This window comes from Phoca vitulina, unplaced genomic scaffold (assembly GCF_004348235.1).
Source record: "Phoca vitulina isolate PV1807 unplaced genomic scaffold, GSC_HSeal_1.0 scaffold1, whole genome shotgun sequence".
Lineage (NCBI taxonomy): Eukaryota > Metazoa > Chordata > Mammalia > Carnivora > Phocidae > Phoca > Phoca vitulina.
Window position 1 is genome coordinate 53470838 of NW_022589704.1, and position 18573 is coordinate 53489410.

At 39.5% G+C, this 18573-nt stretch overlaps 1 protein-coding gene across 2 annotated transcripts in view; it reads left to right on the forward strand.

The window, feature by feature from the left end:
- CCDC141 (coiled-coil domain containing 141) overlaps positions 1-18573 on the forward strand; it is a 219990-nt gene that overhangs the window by 117630 nt on the left and 83787 nt on the right. For both annotated transcript variants that reach the window (XM_032407144.1, XM_032407134.1), the window contains exons 9-11: positions 2855-3027; positions 15802-15943; positions 17692-17811. In XM_032407144.1, the coding sequence (XP_032263035.1) occupies positions 2855-3027; positions 15802-15943; positions 17692-17811 (435 nt within the window). The remainder of the gene's footprint in view (positions 1-2854; positions 3028-15801; positions 15944-17691; positions 17812-18573) is intronic.

Consider the following 18573-nt stretch of genomic DNA (forward strand, 5'->3'; position numbering starts at 1 on the left):
ATGAGACCAATGCCCAAGGATGTGAGAGTAGCAGCTGTTCCCTGGGGCCATAGGAGGAAAGGCCCAAGCAGGATGAATGACAGGCAGCAGATGGTCCTGCTCTTCTCAGGGACTTTTCAAAGATGTGTCCCATCAAGATTTAGAGTAATCGCAAGAAAATATTTTCTGAGTACTTACTCCATGTCCATCCTTATGCCCTAACTTTCATATAATTTTTTTCCTTCTTTAATTCTCAAAACAACAACAAACATATATTAAGGTTATAGTGGCTTAATACTAAAACAGTGGAGTCAAACTTATAGAGAAGAAAAAGCACTTTGGAATTCTCTATTCTTTCCCCCATTCACACGAGGAATTTTGGGAATTATCTTAAGGGAAGAAAGAAGTGAATGCCCTGACATCTATGTATATACACTTTCTCTTTATTTCTTCCTTTAGTCTAGCTCAATGGCTCCAATCCTCAATGTGAATATGTATTACTATAAGCACTAGTTCACATATACTAAATTTTAAGCATGATTTAAGGGAGTTCATGATAATTTTGACTACACCGGATTTTTGTTTAATTTTAAAACTAAACTTTGATTAACATGAGACTCAATTCAAAAGAAGCAATAAAAATTTAAAATATAAAACAAAATTCCAGAAACAGTGGCTATTGCCAAGTGGTATTTCAATGTGTCATGGAAAGATTGAGAAAGTAATTCAAATAATCTTTTCTAACATCAGCATCTTGACACATTTGGCTCTGTTGCCAACTGCAGAAGAAGAGGGGGATCAGATAAGGAAGAGTCTTCAGGTTCACAGTTTCTTTAATAAAACTATCTTCCTTTTCCAGTCCTATACAGTGTAAGAGAAATCACTCAACCTTTCTCCCTATCTTTTCTCACCTACAAGAAGGAAAGGTAGACACTTATTTATAAAAAGTTAAGTTTTAAAATCTCACTTTTTCCACCTAAGATGAATGGGCTTCTTGGAAATGTCCCTTCTTTCTTAAGCCTGCCCTGGTAATCTTTTGCCACATGGTTCCATGGGCCACGGTTTAAGAGCAGGGGCCTCAGGGCCAGGCAAATTGAGGACAGAGACCAAATCTGCCACTTAGTAGAAGTATCACTTTATGCAGTTTGTTTAATTTCTGAGACTCAGTTTCCCCTACCATACAATGGAGATTTCTCACTTCCATCTAGGGCCATTCAGGACAATGTGCCTGAAACTCAGCAGACATTCCAAAATGTTTGTTGGCTGTATGGAAAGTAATCATGAACCACAGAGTATAGAAGGAGAACATGTCAGTTCTCATTAAACTGGAGTTGATATTATTACTTCCTATCATCTAAATAAAGGGGAATGATGTTGTTTTAAACATTTTAAGTGATCAGAAAGAACAGATTCAGGAGACATGAGGAAATTGATGGGAATACAGAATATCAACATATAAGTGATGGGACAGTATTGGAGAGATTTCACTCGTAAATTCAAATTTTGTCCAGTTCTGATTCTGACATCAAAACCCTCTCTTATATGGCAACCAGGTGCAGGCGCACGAGCACATTCACACAGCTCCATGGCTGTCGCCTCCACCTTTGGCTTAAACTATGTTCTCTCAGCATCAACTCGGCCTTACTCCTCTGGCCCCTCTTCAGGTCTCGGTGGTGACTAGACCCACGAGGCCAACCACTTTCATTTCTCATGAGTCTTCTGTGACTCTTCCTACTGCACCTGGTGGGCCCCTACCAAGCTCAATGGCTTCCAACACAACACTCCAGGAAGGCTAGACTGCTGACTGTGGCACCATCAGGCTTACTGGGATAGGAGTGTTCTCCAGACTGGTATGGAGCATCCCATTGGGTGGCTTCTTCCACTAGTGCCAAAGGGCAACATGGCAAGTGTTCCCTTGCCATGCAGCTTTTCTTCAACGTACCTAATTCAGCTCCTGCTGTCCAGGCCCAGAGTCTGAAACATGCTCTCAGGACACTTATGAAGACCATTGCACTTTGCTCTCCTTCTGTTTTCCTCATTACCATGGCCTTCTTTTACTGCCTTCATATCAAATACTCCTTCATCTTAATGCCAACTAAGCCTTAATGGACAAAAGGATAGCTCCTCTCTACTCTCTGTTAACTCCATAAACTTAATCCCCCATGGTTGGTTGTTGATCTGCTAAATAAAGGAAGAAAATAAAGGAATTTAAAAAAAAAAACTTCTCTTAAGACAATATCTTGGTTTGCAAGGCGATGTTTTTTCTGCATAATCCTATTTTGTGTGTCAGAAGCTAAATATTACCTTGGTCTTAGTCTTTGCACAGCTTCAGAACCAAATTTTAATCTTTGTAGACAGAGGGATGTCTTGGATGCACCAGGGAGAAGGTCTTATACTTGGAAAGACAAGGGGTAATTCTTGAATATTTCTCTAGAATGATTCCGGTTCAAAGTGCAATTTACTGGGCAATTTCCTTTTAAGAGCATCACAGAGACGTTCAGGTTGTGAAAGTCTGCATAATATTTTTAAAATATCTCATCCATTATTTGTATATAGTACAAAAAGTGCAAAAAGCAAGCTTGGCTCTTGGAATTCCACACAGTTATAACTGTGTTGTATAGACACATTCTCAGTGTAAACTCTTTTGGTAACTTTATGGTGTTGACATTTATCTATGCTGAGCTAAGCTATGATCAGTTTCCCTAAATGAAGCCTTAAAACTACACAGCTGTTTTCTCAGACTCAGATTGTTGTTTTTGGTTGTGATCAAACTAATAAATTGAATAGGCTGGTTTAATCTCTAGTATTTCATGTACACATCAATGTAGATTTTAAAGTAGAAAAGCAGAAAATGAAAGTATGTTTTCTTTGGCAGGCATTTGATGTACTTGGGAGAGTTGAAGCTTACCTTAAGCTCCTTAAATCAGAGGGTTTAAGTCTGCCTGTCTTGGCAGCGAGGCATGAGGAATTACACAGAGAAATTAAAGACTGCACAGCTGATGCTTTGCAAAAGGGACAAGCCTTAATCAGCCAAGTAGACTCCTGTAGGTGAGTAAGTCTATTTCTTCCTCAGTGTAACAAGCTTTTTCACAGTTTCCACAACCTGTTAAAAAAATAAGTTGCACGATTTTTTTTCTGCTTCTGATGTTTTGCTGCATTATGACATGGCTTAAAAGGATCTATTGAATGTTGGTCACCAGTGATTCTGAACACAGCATTGCTCATCCAGAAGTGAGCCCATCTTCTGAGCCTGAGGACCTGAAGATGCTAAAGCTTTTTTTTCTATGAGTTTCTGAGGTGGGGAGAAAGAAAGGGCAAAAGAAGAAACAGAGCTTAATTCTCAGTGCTTTTCATAGCCCAGCACCTCTGTGGGGTTTCTTTCTCCCTTTTAATTCATGAACATTGAGTCTACCCTGTTCCTTTTTTCCTTTCTGGAAAAAAAAATACCCAAATACCCGAGTACCTAAATTCCCTTTCATTTATGACCTTGGTGGCTCACCAAGCAAAACCCTAAATAAAAGATGACATTATTAATAATAACAATAGGTCACTTTTTTAAAAACTGAGAGTCCACCATGTGCCAGGCACTGTGCCAGGAGGCTTAGGAACATTTTGTCATTAATCCTCACGGCAGCTCTACAAGACCCACAAGAGTAGACCCCCTTATCCAGGGGGGAGTATGTCCCCCCCAGTGGATGCCTGAAACCACGGATAGTACCAAACCCTATATATATATATATATATATATATATATATATATATATATATGTATATATACACACACACACTATGTTTTTTTCCTATACATACATACCTGTGATAAAGTTTAATTTATAAATTAGGCATAGTAAGAGATTAACAGTGGTTACTAATAATTAAATAGAACACTTGTAACAATATACTGTAAGGAAAGTTATGTGAATGTGATTTCTCACTTTCTTGTTCTCAGAATATCTTAGTATAGTGTATTCACCTTTCTTGTGTTGATGTGAGATGATAAAAGCCTGCATGGTGAGATGAAGTGAGGTGCATGACGTAGGCATTGTGACGTAGTGTTAGGCTACTACTGACCTTCTGACGTTAGATCAGAAGGAGGATCATCTTCTGGACCGTAGTTAATCATGGGTAACTGAAACCACAGAAAACAAATCTGCAGATAAGGAAGGGACCATTGAACTATGAATGTTCTCCTTGCATAAATAACTGAAACACAGAGAGGCTAAGTAACTTGCAAAAGGTCACACAGCCAGTTAGTTACAGAGTCTGAATTTGAAGCCAAGGGCATGGGCCCTAGACCCCATGCTCTTAACCAGCGTGCTAGGGCATGTTGTTTTCATGAGCACATTTGGTGAGTGTATCAGGAGTAGGTTTAGATCTGGGTGGAAATGAGGAGAGAGAAGGACCTTGAAACAGAAAGAGGACGCAATGGGAACATATGAGAAAGGACAGGATTGGAAGAGAAAAGGGAGATGCTGGGGCAGATGATGGAACATGTATTATATAGGAAGAAATGAAGGCAGGGCTTACATTTTAACAGAAGGAGACAAAAAGATGTGTGCAAATGAGATGAACCCAGTTGTTTCTCTTCCATATCAACAATCTTCTTGAAACTCAAAGACATTAAATTTGAAGAATAATTAAATAGGTCAAGTATGGTAAAATTACTTTATTTCTCTTTATTTATTTATTTACTTTACTTTTTAAAAAGACTTTATTTCTCTTTAAATCTTCATTCTGTTCTATTTTAGATGTGTTAAAAGGTGTTGATTTGGTAAATTTGGGTTTAGGGAATTTTCTTTTCAGAAGACAGTCTGAATCTGGACAGAGATATTTAGCCAGGGCTTGTGATGGTTGCCATGGGACTATGTAAAGCCAAGATCAGAAATAATCCAGGGTCTTCCAACAGGAGCCAAACAGCTGAAGCTATGAGAAGGGAAAATGATTCTCCCCTTTTGAAAACTAACAACTATAGCTACTAAGTTTCTTTACTTTCCCTCCAAGCCATACACCAGGTAATGGTGTGTTGGCTCTGCTCCAGGAGCCCCAGCACACCCATATCTGGCCCCAAAGTGTGGGCACACTCCTTTCTCCTCTCCCCTGCTTAAAGGTCCAGTCTTCCAGAATGTATATGTGTCTTGCACCATGCAGAAGCTATCCTGTATGGGGCACCTGGGTGGCTCAGTCATTAAGCGTCTTCCTTCGGCTCAGGTCTTGATCCCAGGGTCCTGGGATCGAGCCCCACATTGGGCTCCCTGCTTGGCGGGAAGCCTGCTTCTCCCTCTCCCACTCCCCTCTGCTTGTGTTCCCTCTCTTGCTGTGTCTCTGTCAAATAAATAAATAAAATCTTAAAAAAAAAAAAAAAAGAAGCTATCCTGTAGGGTGCCTGGACTCAGGGTACATGTCAGACACTGATCTGAGTCGTGGTGATTGGATTAAGTTGGTGAGGTCTCCAGTTGGAATTTGGGGAATGGTCCCATGTCGTTCCATGTCGGTTTTGCAAGTGAGTCTCAAAGCACAGATACTCCGTTTAGGCTGCTCTTTACTTGTACTTTTCCCTGGCTTGGGCAGTTTCCTTTAATGCATGGGTAAAAATGCATTAGGAGGCAGGAGGCAGCCCAAGACCCTTCCCTAGATCTTTGGAAATCTGTCTCTGGTATGCTGCCCCAGAAATTCCAGGTTCCTTGGCCTCCCAAAGTGTGAGCCCTGTCTCCTCAACTCAGCAAGACCTCCGGGCTCTCTTTGGGTTCCACCTCCCTGAGCTTTGGTCTGGAAATTCCCTCTCAGGCAATAAACTGATGTAATCATAAGGCATATCTCATTTGCTTCCCTTCTCTCAGGGATCACCATCCCGGGCTACCTGTTGTTCAGTGTCTGAGAAATATTGTTTCACATCCATTGTCTATTCTTCTAGTCATTTCAGGCATGAGGGTAAATCTAGTCCCTGCTTCTGGCCAGAAACTAAAGTTCCCTATTCGGTGTTAATGCTTAGCTCCTGGAGTTGGAAAGCTGGTCACAATTTATTACCCTTAAACTGGTCAAAATTTATTACCCTTAAACTTGCTCTAATTAGTGATGTTTCATCTTCAATACTCAAATATAAAAGGGAAGTGCTTATATTTTATATTGCATTCTGTTTTCAAGGCTTTAGTGACTGCTTTTAGCCATGCACTTTGTCATGGTCAACATGTTTATTTACTTGGCTAGTCTCATTCTTTTCTCCTTCTTTATTCTTTGTAGTCTTAATTTATACATATATAATATATATGTTATATATATGCTATATATATATTATTTTTTTTTTTGAAAGGGCATCTACAATTCTTTTCTTCAGGCTGCAGACTGAGTCTTAATAGAAGAAGCAATAGTTAGGGACTGTTTCAAGAAACTTGAATTAAAATTGTTAGGTAACTAGATTAAAAAAATAGTAATTATTATCAATATGGTTTCTGTCAACATCTTAGATATACAAGCTTTCATAGTAGTTCCAAGGTGTTTGGTTGCCCTGAGATGTCACAGTATTTTACAAATCAATACTATTTTTCCATTTTGCAGGAGGAACTGAAGGTAAAGTGAAATTGTTACCTGGCAAAGGACGTTTTTGATTCAAAAGGTAGACGTAGAATAGAAATCCATTAAAAACTGAATTGAAATGCATTTGCATCTCGGTAGCAAACTAAAGCCACACATAGCTACGGACCTCAGTCCCATGCCTTACATTTGAGACTTGCTTCCTTTCCTCATCTAATGATTCATCTGTTCAATGGTGTGGGTCACCATCATAGGAAGGAAGCAGAACCTAAGAAGGAGATTTCAAGTTGCTGACACTGCTGGAGTGAAGGTAGAATTTAGAACATTGGCAATGGGAATAAACATACTGCCAATTTCAGCAGAGAAAAGTACATGTCCTTGAACATCGCATGGCATCCTAGGTTTCTGAATGTCAGCCACACTTCGAGGACACAAAAGACTAAAGTCTCCATTATCAGACATTTGAAAACTGGTATGGATAAGAAACATAAGATTTAGTATCAAAGGAGTTCTATTTCATGCATTCTTAGAACCAACAATGCCATGACTTTTAAACTTAACTTTTCTGAAACCCTTTCCTCATCTGTAAGATGGAGGGTTTTTTTTTTTTTAATCGAATGAAACCACTAGTCTTAGCAATTGGTTCACTTTTTTTTTTTAACCTTCTCTACAAAGAGCTTTAAAAGCAAAATACGAAGAGTCACATGGTTGTTTCAAATAATCACAATAGAGTCAGCAGCACCACATTATATTCATTTTCACGAACTGGGGAAGGTTATATTTGAAATAGGAGAGGCAAGCATTTATTTTAAGGTAATAAAAGGCAAAATTTAGTATTAGGGCAGATAGGAATTTCAGAGACCTTTAGATCTAACTTTTTTTTCCTGTTAGTCAACAAAATAGGACTTCAGAGTTCACATTTATCTGAGACGATGCTTCCAGTAAAAATCTGAGACCTTTATTGTTACTTTTCTGTAACTATTGCCTTATTAGGAACAGATCCACACTGTTTTTCTATCCTGGAATCAAACACCTTTGAAGTTGGAGCAGCCTCACAAAATAAATAATGGTTGTTGACATGTTTCCTTGCTTTTCTATTTTCTCCCTATAATCGGGTGATAATTCTGAATCATTGCTAAATAATTTATTATCTTTTCAAAGTATAATATCTGTCATCTAACGTAACTAAACTTTAATTTTAAAGACATCTTTGTACGTTCATTTGCATTTAGTAATGATGCAAGTTACTGCATCTGATAATGGTCAAACTTAGACTTACACTGAAGTTAAAGTTCCTGGCTTCTGGTCCCCCTCACCTCTTCCAGAGCTTCACTTGGCATCGTCTTTGAGCAGCATGTCTAAAGACAGGCCAAAGGGGGTCTGCTACCAAGCAGAATTCTGCATTCCTTAAGCCACAGGAGGCTGTGGTGATTGGAAGTCCTAGTTGGAGACCTTGTATGAGGGTGAAGTTTTCCATAATTGGACAAAATCAAGGGATCTCCTCATTTCTCTCTGTGTAGCTAACAATGCAGAACTAAAAAACATACAAGACCATCTTGTGCAATATCCATTCGCCTTTTCTTGTTTGCTAAAATTAACTTAAGATTTACAAGTAAACTTGCTTCAGTGTTGACTCAATCTCGATCTTTGCAGAAGAGACTTACCAGTTTTCATTCTACCTCATTGTGGTGAATTTAAGCTTATGAACCTCATCCTGACTGATAGTTTGTTGTGGTTTAACTTTAGTATTGTTTGTTTTGATCTAACACTTATTACCTACTTAATGTTAATCTTCATATATTTATATTTTCTAAAGAAATAAAAACAAGAGTTAATTGGGGTTTTGTATTCTCTTTTCACAATTTTCATTTATGTTGGCTACCACTACTTCTGTTGTTTGATATGGTGAATGGAACGAACTTTAGACAGAACATGGTTTATTCATTTATTCATTTATGTATTCCAAAAACATTATTGAGCATCTTTTATAAATCAGGTGCTCCCATGCATCTAATGCAGTAGGGGAAACGTCTGCCCTCATGCTGTTTATATTCTAGTAGGAAGAAACAGCCAACCAACAGCTAAATCAGGAAATGAGATACTCTTGCACAGCAATGAGTACTATAAAGGTGAGGTGGGATAGAGAGTCACTGTGGGGAGGGGACCATGGGGATGTTGTAGTCAGGTAAAGATTCTTCAAGGAGAAGGAGCTACCACACACAGCTGGGAGATGAGTGGACCTAGCAGAACAACAGCAAAGATGTAACAGAAGGCAGTGCAGTGTGGCTGGAGAAGACGGTGGTAGGAGAGAGGAGCAGAAGACAAGATCATAGCAGGTGAAAGTTAGACTATTCCAACACTCATTGGCAACAACTGCAAACACTTGTGTGCTTTATATACATTAAAAAATTTAGTCCTGAAAACTGCTCTGTGCTATGGGTACTACTATTATCATTGCCTCTGTTTTGCAGACGAGGAAGCTAGGGCACAGAGAGGTTCAATAACTTTCCCTGCTACCTGTCACATGGTAGTAAGAGGCAAAGTGAGTCCTGGAATGCAGGCCTGAACCACTATGTTAGCTGGCTAGCTCTCTGTCTATTCCTTTCACTCCACTTTAATCGATAACAAGGAGCCTGGTCACATGGATTCTTTTTTTTTTATTCTGGCATGCTTAAAATGTACTCTGTGAGTTTCACTCAAGTCTCCCCTTCCCTGCAATTTTTTGGGAGGGAGACACAATCTCTAGCTTCCGTGATCAGGATAGGTCAAGTGAAGGACTTACGAATTGCTGAAGTTGATTCATTATTGAATTTGATAATCTAAGATGGATGAAGGCTCTACATCTAGCCAAGATGAGCAGAATCAATGTCCACCATTCAGTGCTTTCTAAATTCCTTTGTATTGGTCAGCTCTGTCTCATGGAGTCACTTTTCATTCTGTGGTGTTCTGAATCATTACTTAGTTGTTTGACTCGTAACAGCTGTCGCCTCCTCTTCCAGCTCATGACCTTGTTTTGAGATCAGCCTTCAAGGTCAACCATGTAGGAAGCCTTTTTTTATGTTCCCTATCTTAGTATTTACAAACTAGGTGGCTTGATTTGAAATGTTATGGTGCTGGTATGATTTTAAAAAGAAAGCTTTTACCATAGTAAAAATATTTTTAAAAGATCCTAAGGGGAAAACAAAAACAATCCCCACCCTCCAACAAAACAAAGAAACAAAAACAGAAATTTCCTTTGCCTGATACAGTTATCTATGGTTGCATTTTAGAGGAGTTCTGCCAAGCATTTAAGGACTTACTCAGCCACTTTCCAAATATTTTCAAGTGTATATTAAGTTGTTCTTTTTAGAGGTTGAGTAAATGTCCTAACTGCAATCTGGGCCTGGTAACATTGTGTAGGCTTTTATAATTTTGAAACTGTTAGTATGGAAAACATGCAAAGTTCACACTTTCCCTTAAATCTAGGCATAATTAGATTAGGTTCTTGTAAAATATCTAGGAGTCCCTCACTACAATATGAATATATTCGTTGATGATGTTGAAGATGTGATGTGAAGTAGCAAGCATCCCAGAGTAAGAAGATCTGAAGCTGCAGAGTCTAGAGAGGAAGGCTGACTAAAGGGGCAGAAATCTATACACTGGATGCTCTAGAAAAGTTCTCTCAGATTAGAGAGGGAAAAAACAAAAAACAAAAAAAACAAAAGAGCAAGAGAGAGAAGTGAGTGAGGCTTTTTACAAATAAAATGTTCATCACAGTGCTGTTTATAATAGTGCAAACCTGAAAACCCCCTAAATAGTCCCAGAAAATAGGGAAACATTTGAATAGTTTCAGGGCACGCACATTGTAGAATGTTCTAAGCCAATATGGAAAGTGTTTTTGAGGTTTATTTGAAGACAGAGTATCCTTGCCATATAATGTCAGGATCCAAATTGCGTAGATAGCATCATTCTAACTTTGGAGAGAGAAAAGGACTGCAAAGAGAAAAACTTTTTGGAAGGAACTACATTAAAATGTAATTTCATATTTTCCAAATTATCTTAAATGAGAATATTGGTCTGTTTAGTTCTTGCTATGTCCCTTTTTTTCTGAGGATTTCTGTCATCAATCATGGAAAATTTTCAGGGATTATCTCTTTAAATATTGATTTTCCATTGTTCTCTCTTTTCTCTTCTCCTTTAACTCCTGGTAGAGAAGTTGGAGCCTCTGGGTCTGCCCTTCAGAACTCAGAACTGCCTTCCGGACTTGTCATTCTGTCAGCCTTTACTCTGTGGCCTCAGGGAATCCCTCCCACTGGTTTTCCCTTTGATTTTTTTTTTTTCTAGTTTTTATAACCACATTGATTTCATTTCTGAGATTTCTAACTCATTTTTTTATAGCTACTTTTGTTTTATTTCAAACTGTTTTTGTTTCAGAGCTTCTTGTTCTTTAATTATGGGTGTTGGTTTTTTGTCTTTCTAATGATCTCAGGTGTATTTATGTTAAGGTCATTTTCAGATTGCTCTACTTGGCTTTTGTTTCAGACAGAGTACATTTATCTCTCAATTGTTGAGTTGTCTTTTGTTAGGATTTATATTCCTCGTGTGTTTTGAAATTTTAGATTGTACTCTCATCTGGAGTGGGAGGTGCTTGTTCTTTGCTTATTTTCTCTGCTTTGTTCTCCGTTCTTAGCTCTTCCTCCTTAATGGCTTTGCAGTGACTTCCCCCTGAACTCCGTTTGTCTTCCGTCCAGATTGTATTGTCTGGTCAGGGTCACCCATGGAGAAGCTGTGGCTCTCAGAGATACAGCAGGAGGTGGGGCGGGGTTCCGACTGCCCTGATGTGTCTGATTTCTTGGCCCCAGCACCAGCTGGAGATAGCGTTTTCCAACCTTTTACAAGGAGGGAGAATGCCCTCCCTGTTACTGATTTCAGGTAGAATCCTAGCTATGGTACCCTTCGCGCAGGACATCTTTTGCTGTGTCCTACTGGGAGTGGAGCTTGTCATGCATCTGGACCAGAACGCAGGAGATCTGTAGCTTCAGCCCCACTTACTACTTTTTGGTAGTGAGGCATTCGCAACATGACTAACTTAAGTCAGAGAAAAAAAAATGGTAAAAACATACATTCCACTTCTACAGTATGAGTGGCACTTTTTTTTCAAAGTAGGGATGAAAACTAGACAGTAGCCGTTATTTCCTCCAAAATAAAGATCATAAACATGAAGGGACACTGTTTGGGTCCCTATCAAAATAAGCAGCAAGCTAAAGATAAGGAAAAAAAAAATTTTTTTCCATTTTCAGAGTATAATTTGTTCACAGACAAAAAGAAAGCTATGATCAGCTGATTCCTTCGGATGAGAGAGTAAGCTGTCAAGTGCTTACCATCTGGTTCAGCTCCTAATCCAGATGGGCTGCCAATAGTAATTTATGAAAGGTTTGAAAGCAACTTGCCATTCTCCAGAAAGAATCATTAGAACACATTAACATTGGGATTGGCTCCCCTCCCCCAGCCCCAATTTGCAACAGATGCAGAGATGGGGCAACTGCTTCCGTTCAACAAATAGAACCGTCTATTTTTGAGCCAGGAGTCAATATGTCTCTGCTCTTTAGAAAAAAAAGTCAAGCATTTTTCTTCCCCCTTCCCTCTCCTCTACTGGCTCAGTGAGTAGGGGAGAAAATGCTCCCATGATGGAATGTCTAACAAATGTCTGAAGAAGCCCTCACAGTCTGTCATTTCTGAGTATCTGTGGTGCTTGGAAAAGTCAAAGTCAGCATCAGGAATAATCTGGTGTACTTCATGTCCATGCCACAGACAGGCACCATCTAATCCATTTGTATAGAGAAAACCCAAAGATCAATCAGTATATACAATGCAAGTTGTAGACCCACAGACTGTTAGACCCAGAAGTCCATTGTTAACCCCTCTCCCACCCAGTGAGGCCGTACATGAGCAGGTGGCTTCAGAGTCAGAACGAAATGACAGGGTACTTCGTCCAATCAAGTTCTATTATCTGCCCTCTGTTCTTGCCCTATCATCCAGTTAATATACCTGGGAAGGAATAAGACTCATTCCTGAGTGACTGATGGAATTCTAGTAATTTATTTTCAGTTCATGTAAGAATTGCTGGCAGAGAGTGAGGTCATATTTTTCCTTTGATCAAACCATCTGCTTTTCAGGCTCTGAGAAAATTGCCAATATGCATGCTATACATGTTTTAAAATGTTCTGGAATGTTCAAAAGAAAAGTCTGGAATCAGTGTTTAATGTTCCTAACTGAAACTGATGGAATCAGAGTTGGTTGTAATGTGCACATTAGGTTTTTTAGTAAGAAAGAACTGTGGGAGGGAGGGAGTGGCCCTGGGGTTAGAGGTGTGACAGATACATGCCCATTGGGAATAAGGGAGAGGGAAGAGATTACTGCCTGATCAGACAGATGATCTAGCTGACACTGGGGAAAGAAAACCAGAGCTGGCTAGGGTAAGCAAGATAATTCAGAACTCCTTGTACTGAGGAAGGGGTCTAAGTTACAAGTAAGAGTAGAGCGTACCCTGGACAGGCAGTAACACACAGCCAAACAAGGCGATTCAGTGGGCCCCTCTGAGGCTTTAAATAGAGGAGGTCCCACTCAACCTAATGATAAATGCCAAACGTCCAAGAAGAAATTCGTCAGTCTTTGGATAGTTTAAAACTTCTGTAAGTGGGCAAAGGGCAAAGTCATCATTGTTTAAAAACAATTGAAGACTTCATTAGTGACATTTTTATACAGTAACTCTGTGCATATGTTCTTCTTAAATCTATATCTTCTCTTCCCTTAAATTTTGATTAAAGTGTATTTAATTTGAAAATATGCATTGATCCACTAACAAGTCTATATGCTCAGGGCTACAGAGGATATATGGATGAAAAGAATGTTGTCCTTTCCCTTAAAGAATTTACAATGTGGGGCACTTGCATGGCTCAGGGTTTTAAGCACCCGACTCTTGATTTCGGCTGGGGTCATGATCTCAGGGTTGTGAGATTGAGCCCTGCATCGGGCTCCATTATTCTCTTTCTCCCTCTCCCTCTGCCCCTCCAGCCCCCCTTAAAAAAAAAACAGAATTTACAATGCAATAGATATATATGATAAGGCAAAAATCACCACAAAATGAGACGCAACCTCCTAGGTCACTGAAAAATTGAAAAGGAGTCGTCCTTCCAAAGACACAGAGAGATTGCATTTGCTTGGTTGTGATTCATCTAAATTAAAATTGTAAGTTGCTAAAGAGCAATATTTTCACAAAAGGAATGCTTGATCCGGTTTTGTTTCCCCATTTCTGTTCTCTGCTGGAAGGTTCCTTTAAAACATGAAGTTGGACAAGTGTCCCTCTAGTGGTCACTTCGCAAACTACAGGCAGATATTGCTTTGGAGAAGCCGGCCAATTTCAAAAGAACATGCCAGTCAGGCTAATCCTGTTTCCATTAACAGTCAACTCGAGTGAAGGTGAAATCTTAGAGGACGAATACCTTCCCATCCCATCATGTGTCAAGAGTGTGGACTCTGAGATCAGATGAACAGGTTCAAATCCTGGCTCTGCCACTTAATAATGGTGACCTGGGCAAGTTACTGAGCCTTTCGTTCCTCAGTTTGCTCATCTACAAAATGGAGATAACAATTACACCCAGATGATAGGATAGTAATGAGAATTAGAAAAGAGACTATTTAAAACATTAAAAATGCTGCCTTGCCACAGTAGCACTCATTGTTTTTAGAAAATGTTTACTTTCACTAACTGTTCTCTGTATCTTCTTTCCACATTGCAGCTACTTCACTTTTCTTTGTTACTGGTCTTTCTCATTCCAGATTTGCATATTCTACAGAGAACTTGGAACTTATAATACATAGGACAACTGGGCTTTTAAGTGCTTTTTTAGTATATCATGTCCCAAAGTCTAAAACCTAACCAAAATACGATTGGTATTACCAATACACTGCTTTTATTTACAAAATTTGTGGACTTAAGTATCACTAGAATTATTTCTGTAAAACCCTCCTGATTTCTTGATTATACTTTTCACCGTCCCTGAGCTATTAAAATGCAAAACTAATTGCTGTAAGGGTAGCATCTGTGGAACATTATTGTCAGGAGTAAGATTCCTCACAGTGGTTTCATTTTCTCTCCCCAGTTAAACGTCTCTGGGGCCCCAGTGGTACCCACAGACACACATCCGACAAGATTCTCAAGCTGCCTGATGAACTCTCACCCCTTTGGCAGCTTTATTGTCATTCCTGTGAAGTTACTTTACCTCTCACTCATATGAGATCTTGCCCTCATTTCATTACTAATTAAATTCGTTTTTACAGAGTCATAAATTAATTATTTGAGGTAAAATTATTGAAATCTGTACCTCACTCCAAGATCTTTTTTAACTTTGGGTAATTAAATTTCAGAGTTATCACATTAATGTTTATTAGTATTTGAAGGAAATGACTGACACAAAATTGAAGGCTTCAATTTCTTATGTAGTAGGAGAGGCTCTGTCTTAGGGGTAGGTGGACAAATTAAAAGGTGCTCATTCCACCAGCAACCTCCCTTCATTGTCTTGCATGGCTGGTGGGCTTACGTTGGACATGGATAGGAAACTTGCTAATTTATCTTTAGACCAGAGCAAATGGGATCTGACTCTAAGGTCATTTGTTGTTCTAAAGGCATGTGCGTTTTATGAGCTTTCATGTCACTTTTCTCTTTCTCATGAGAGGTGAAAAATGACAATGTGAGACTCAGTCTCTTTTTTTATGAACAAGTACATTAGATTCCTAATTGTTGGTGATAACTTGGTTTTCACTTAATGAATATAGCCTTGAGCATCCGTCATCATCATTGAGAACAAGGAACTTAGTGTTACATAAATATTTTACCCTATTGGATTAGTAAATGGTTTGTTAATTGGCTGATCCCCATTTCTATTCAAAGAGCATCTTTAGATAAATGAAGCTTTTGAATCACACCCCCAGGAAAAACTCTTGGCAAACATACTGTGCTTTTTGCCATAGGGTTCTCAAAGTATCTTAGAGAAATATTAAAAAGTAAACCTTTAGAAAAAAAGACTAGACCATTTTGCAAAAACCCATAACTCATCTTTTCCTGCAGGACTGACTGATTTAAACAAGGGAACATAATTTAATGTTACTTAACTTCTGTTATCCTAAAGCCTGAAGCTTGATAACTTTTATCAACTCATCCCTATCATGAAAGAGCAGACCCACTTTGAATGTTCCCTGTTCCTGGGGCTTCCCTATCAGGGCGGGGTGAACTAACAGCTGACTTGTTCCATTCAGCTCTCGGGTAACTGGAGTCCACGAGATGATGGGATGCGTTGAGAGGCGAGTGGACCAACTGACCCAACAGTGTTCAGCGCACAAAGAATTTGCTCTTAAGAAACAGCAATTAACTGCCTCGGTGGAGGGCCACCTCAAGAAGGTAGTCTCTTAAATGTGCCCTCCATTGGCTACTACTTAGATGCAGCTCCTTCCTTGGTGATACTAGACAAGGTGATACTGCGTACTGCACCTGCAGCGTGGGGCATGGTGGGAGGATAGTGGCACATCTCCTTTGGCTTCCCTTAGGTTCCACATTGGGTTTTATCATTGAGCAGCATAGAGTTATAGTTCACTATTGCTCAGCAACCATTCCTCTCCCAGGTTGCTGAAACTTGCTGCGTAATCCTCCCCGCCACACCAGCCAGCCCTGAACACGTACACACAAATGTAGTTCTTGCTTTGCATAGAACTGAACCGTGTGCATATTGGGACTGTGTCCTTGTTTTATGTGGGCCCGTGCCTGGTTCCAATATGCACACATTTCAGTTAACATGGTATCATACAACATGAGGACGGCACATAAATACCAAAAGTGATGCGTTAGGGATTTCCAGGGAAAAGTTGTCATTATCATACTTTATTGAAGGAGGTCAGCACAAAGGACGTGGTCATTCCAAATAAAAACATACATGTGAAAATCCTTTTTCTGCAGAGTGGATACAATGACTCGGTACAGGAGAAATTTATTTCCTGTTTTCAAAGAGGAATAAAACCAGGCAGCTGCTGTTTGGCTAAATAAAAAATTGCTTATCTGTAGCTGGGATGTACAGTGAAAACTAGCTCAGGGACATTAATGCTAATGAGCCTTGATGCCCCCGCTGGGTCTCAGATTTTCAACGATGTCTTCATCTGATACAGTGGACTCATGTGCCTGACTTAAACAAGTCGAATTAGTAGACTTCACGGGAGAGGACATTAAATAACCACGCCTCTATCCACATTGCCCTCCCACCTGTTATTGATCCCGAAACTTGGGAATCTGAGACTTGTTCCGATGCCTGGGTCCAGGGAGAACCCAAATATGGCAGCAGCTGCAGAGCCACATTCCCTGGAGCTTGAGACTCAAGCTAATTTGGTGGTGGTGGACAACACAGTAGGAACTCAGACAACTGTTGCTCCTTGTCTTACTGCCAATTCAGAGCCAACTTGTCTGTGGGAGGTATGGGCCCTGGTGAGAGCCAGAAGATGAAGAATGTAACTTGGATGTTATAGAACCCTTTAAAGATTACTTTCTCATTGATTCGTGTGTCCTAAAAATCAAATCATAGTCCCCCACATTCATCAATTACATGGCCCACGCGGGCCCCTGTGTTTTACAGTCACATGTACAGGGTTTGGTACTGCCCCAGGGCTCCTAAATGTAGCAACCTCCAGGGTGATTTAATACCCAGGCTTTGGACCTTTACTTCAAGATGTGCCTTTAGTGGGCCCCCTTCAACTTACAGTGGATGATTATGAGTTAATTAATCAGATAAATTCATCTCTGCTGATGTGTTAGCAAGTGCATTATCTTTTCTAGGTAATATAAGTGATAAGTTCTTAGAAGATGTGGATGATTGTTTATATCTCATTGCTGTTAATAAAATATATGTCTGTTAATAAATATATGTCTTTAAACATATACCCTGGGTATGTGGTGGGTCAGTAGCATTACCTCATATGAAGAGCAACATTATTAATTTTAACATGACATTCTAAAATATTCAAAACTATTTTTAGATGGAAATTGGTATATCCATTTAAAGTACAATGGGAATAGAGAGAGTAGTATTTATCTTTTCTATACGTATGCAGACATGTATGCAAATACATATTACTAAGACTGCAATACATTCTTTATTGCTAAAGGTGGAAATGTCAATTCAGAAAATCAGTCCAGTACTTTCCAGTGCAATGGATGTCGGTTCCAGCCTTTCTGAATCAGGGAAGATTTTGAGTAAATACTTGGAACTAGATATGGAAGCTAAGGTAAATTAAATAGGAATTATTATTGTGGTTATGATTTTGTAAATATGACTTCTTTTCTTTATATTCAGTGGCTATAAAACTTAATGCTAGCTCTCCTGAGGGTTGCAATTCTAAATTAATATTGTGGTAGGGCGCCTGGGTGGCTCAGTCGTTGGGCGTCTGCCTTCGGCTCAGGTCATGATCCCGGGGTCCTGGGATCAGGTCCCACATCGGGCTCCCTGCTCGGCGGGAAGCCTGCTTCTCCCTCTCCCACTCCCCCTGCTTGTGTTCCCTCTCTCGCTGTGTCTCTCTGTGTCAAATAAATAAATAAAATCTTTAAAAAAAATAAATTAATTAATTAATATTGTGGTAAATAATGACTTGAAACTTCTATTATGTGTATCTAAATTATTTATACTTATATGTGCATTTATTAGGGTGTTTGAGTTCACTGAAACTTTGTAACCTGGTATTAAACACTCATCTGGCCCCTTTTCCTTGCCTGGGAGATGTTAGCAACTCCTTTTGGGATGCCACAGGACGCAGGGAGAGTGTTTCTCTAAGACTATTTGTGATTTTCTGCTAGAGTAAGTTACGAGAGAAAATTCCCAGAAGCAATATGCATTAATGCAGGATTCCAGGAAGCAAATAAAAAACACAATCTTGCTGCAAGCCCAGCGTTCAGGGACAGAAAATACCCTCCTCTTCCCGGCACCTTCTCTGGCTCCTCCTCACCCCTTCCCCCCTGGGACTTAGGTTCAAATATTCCTGCTAGTAGCTCCA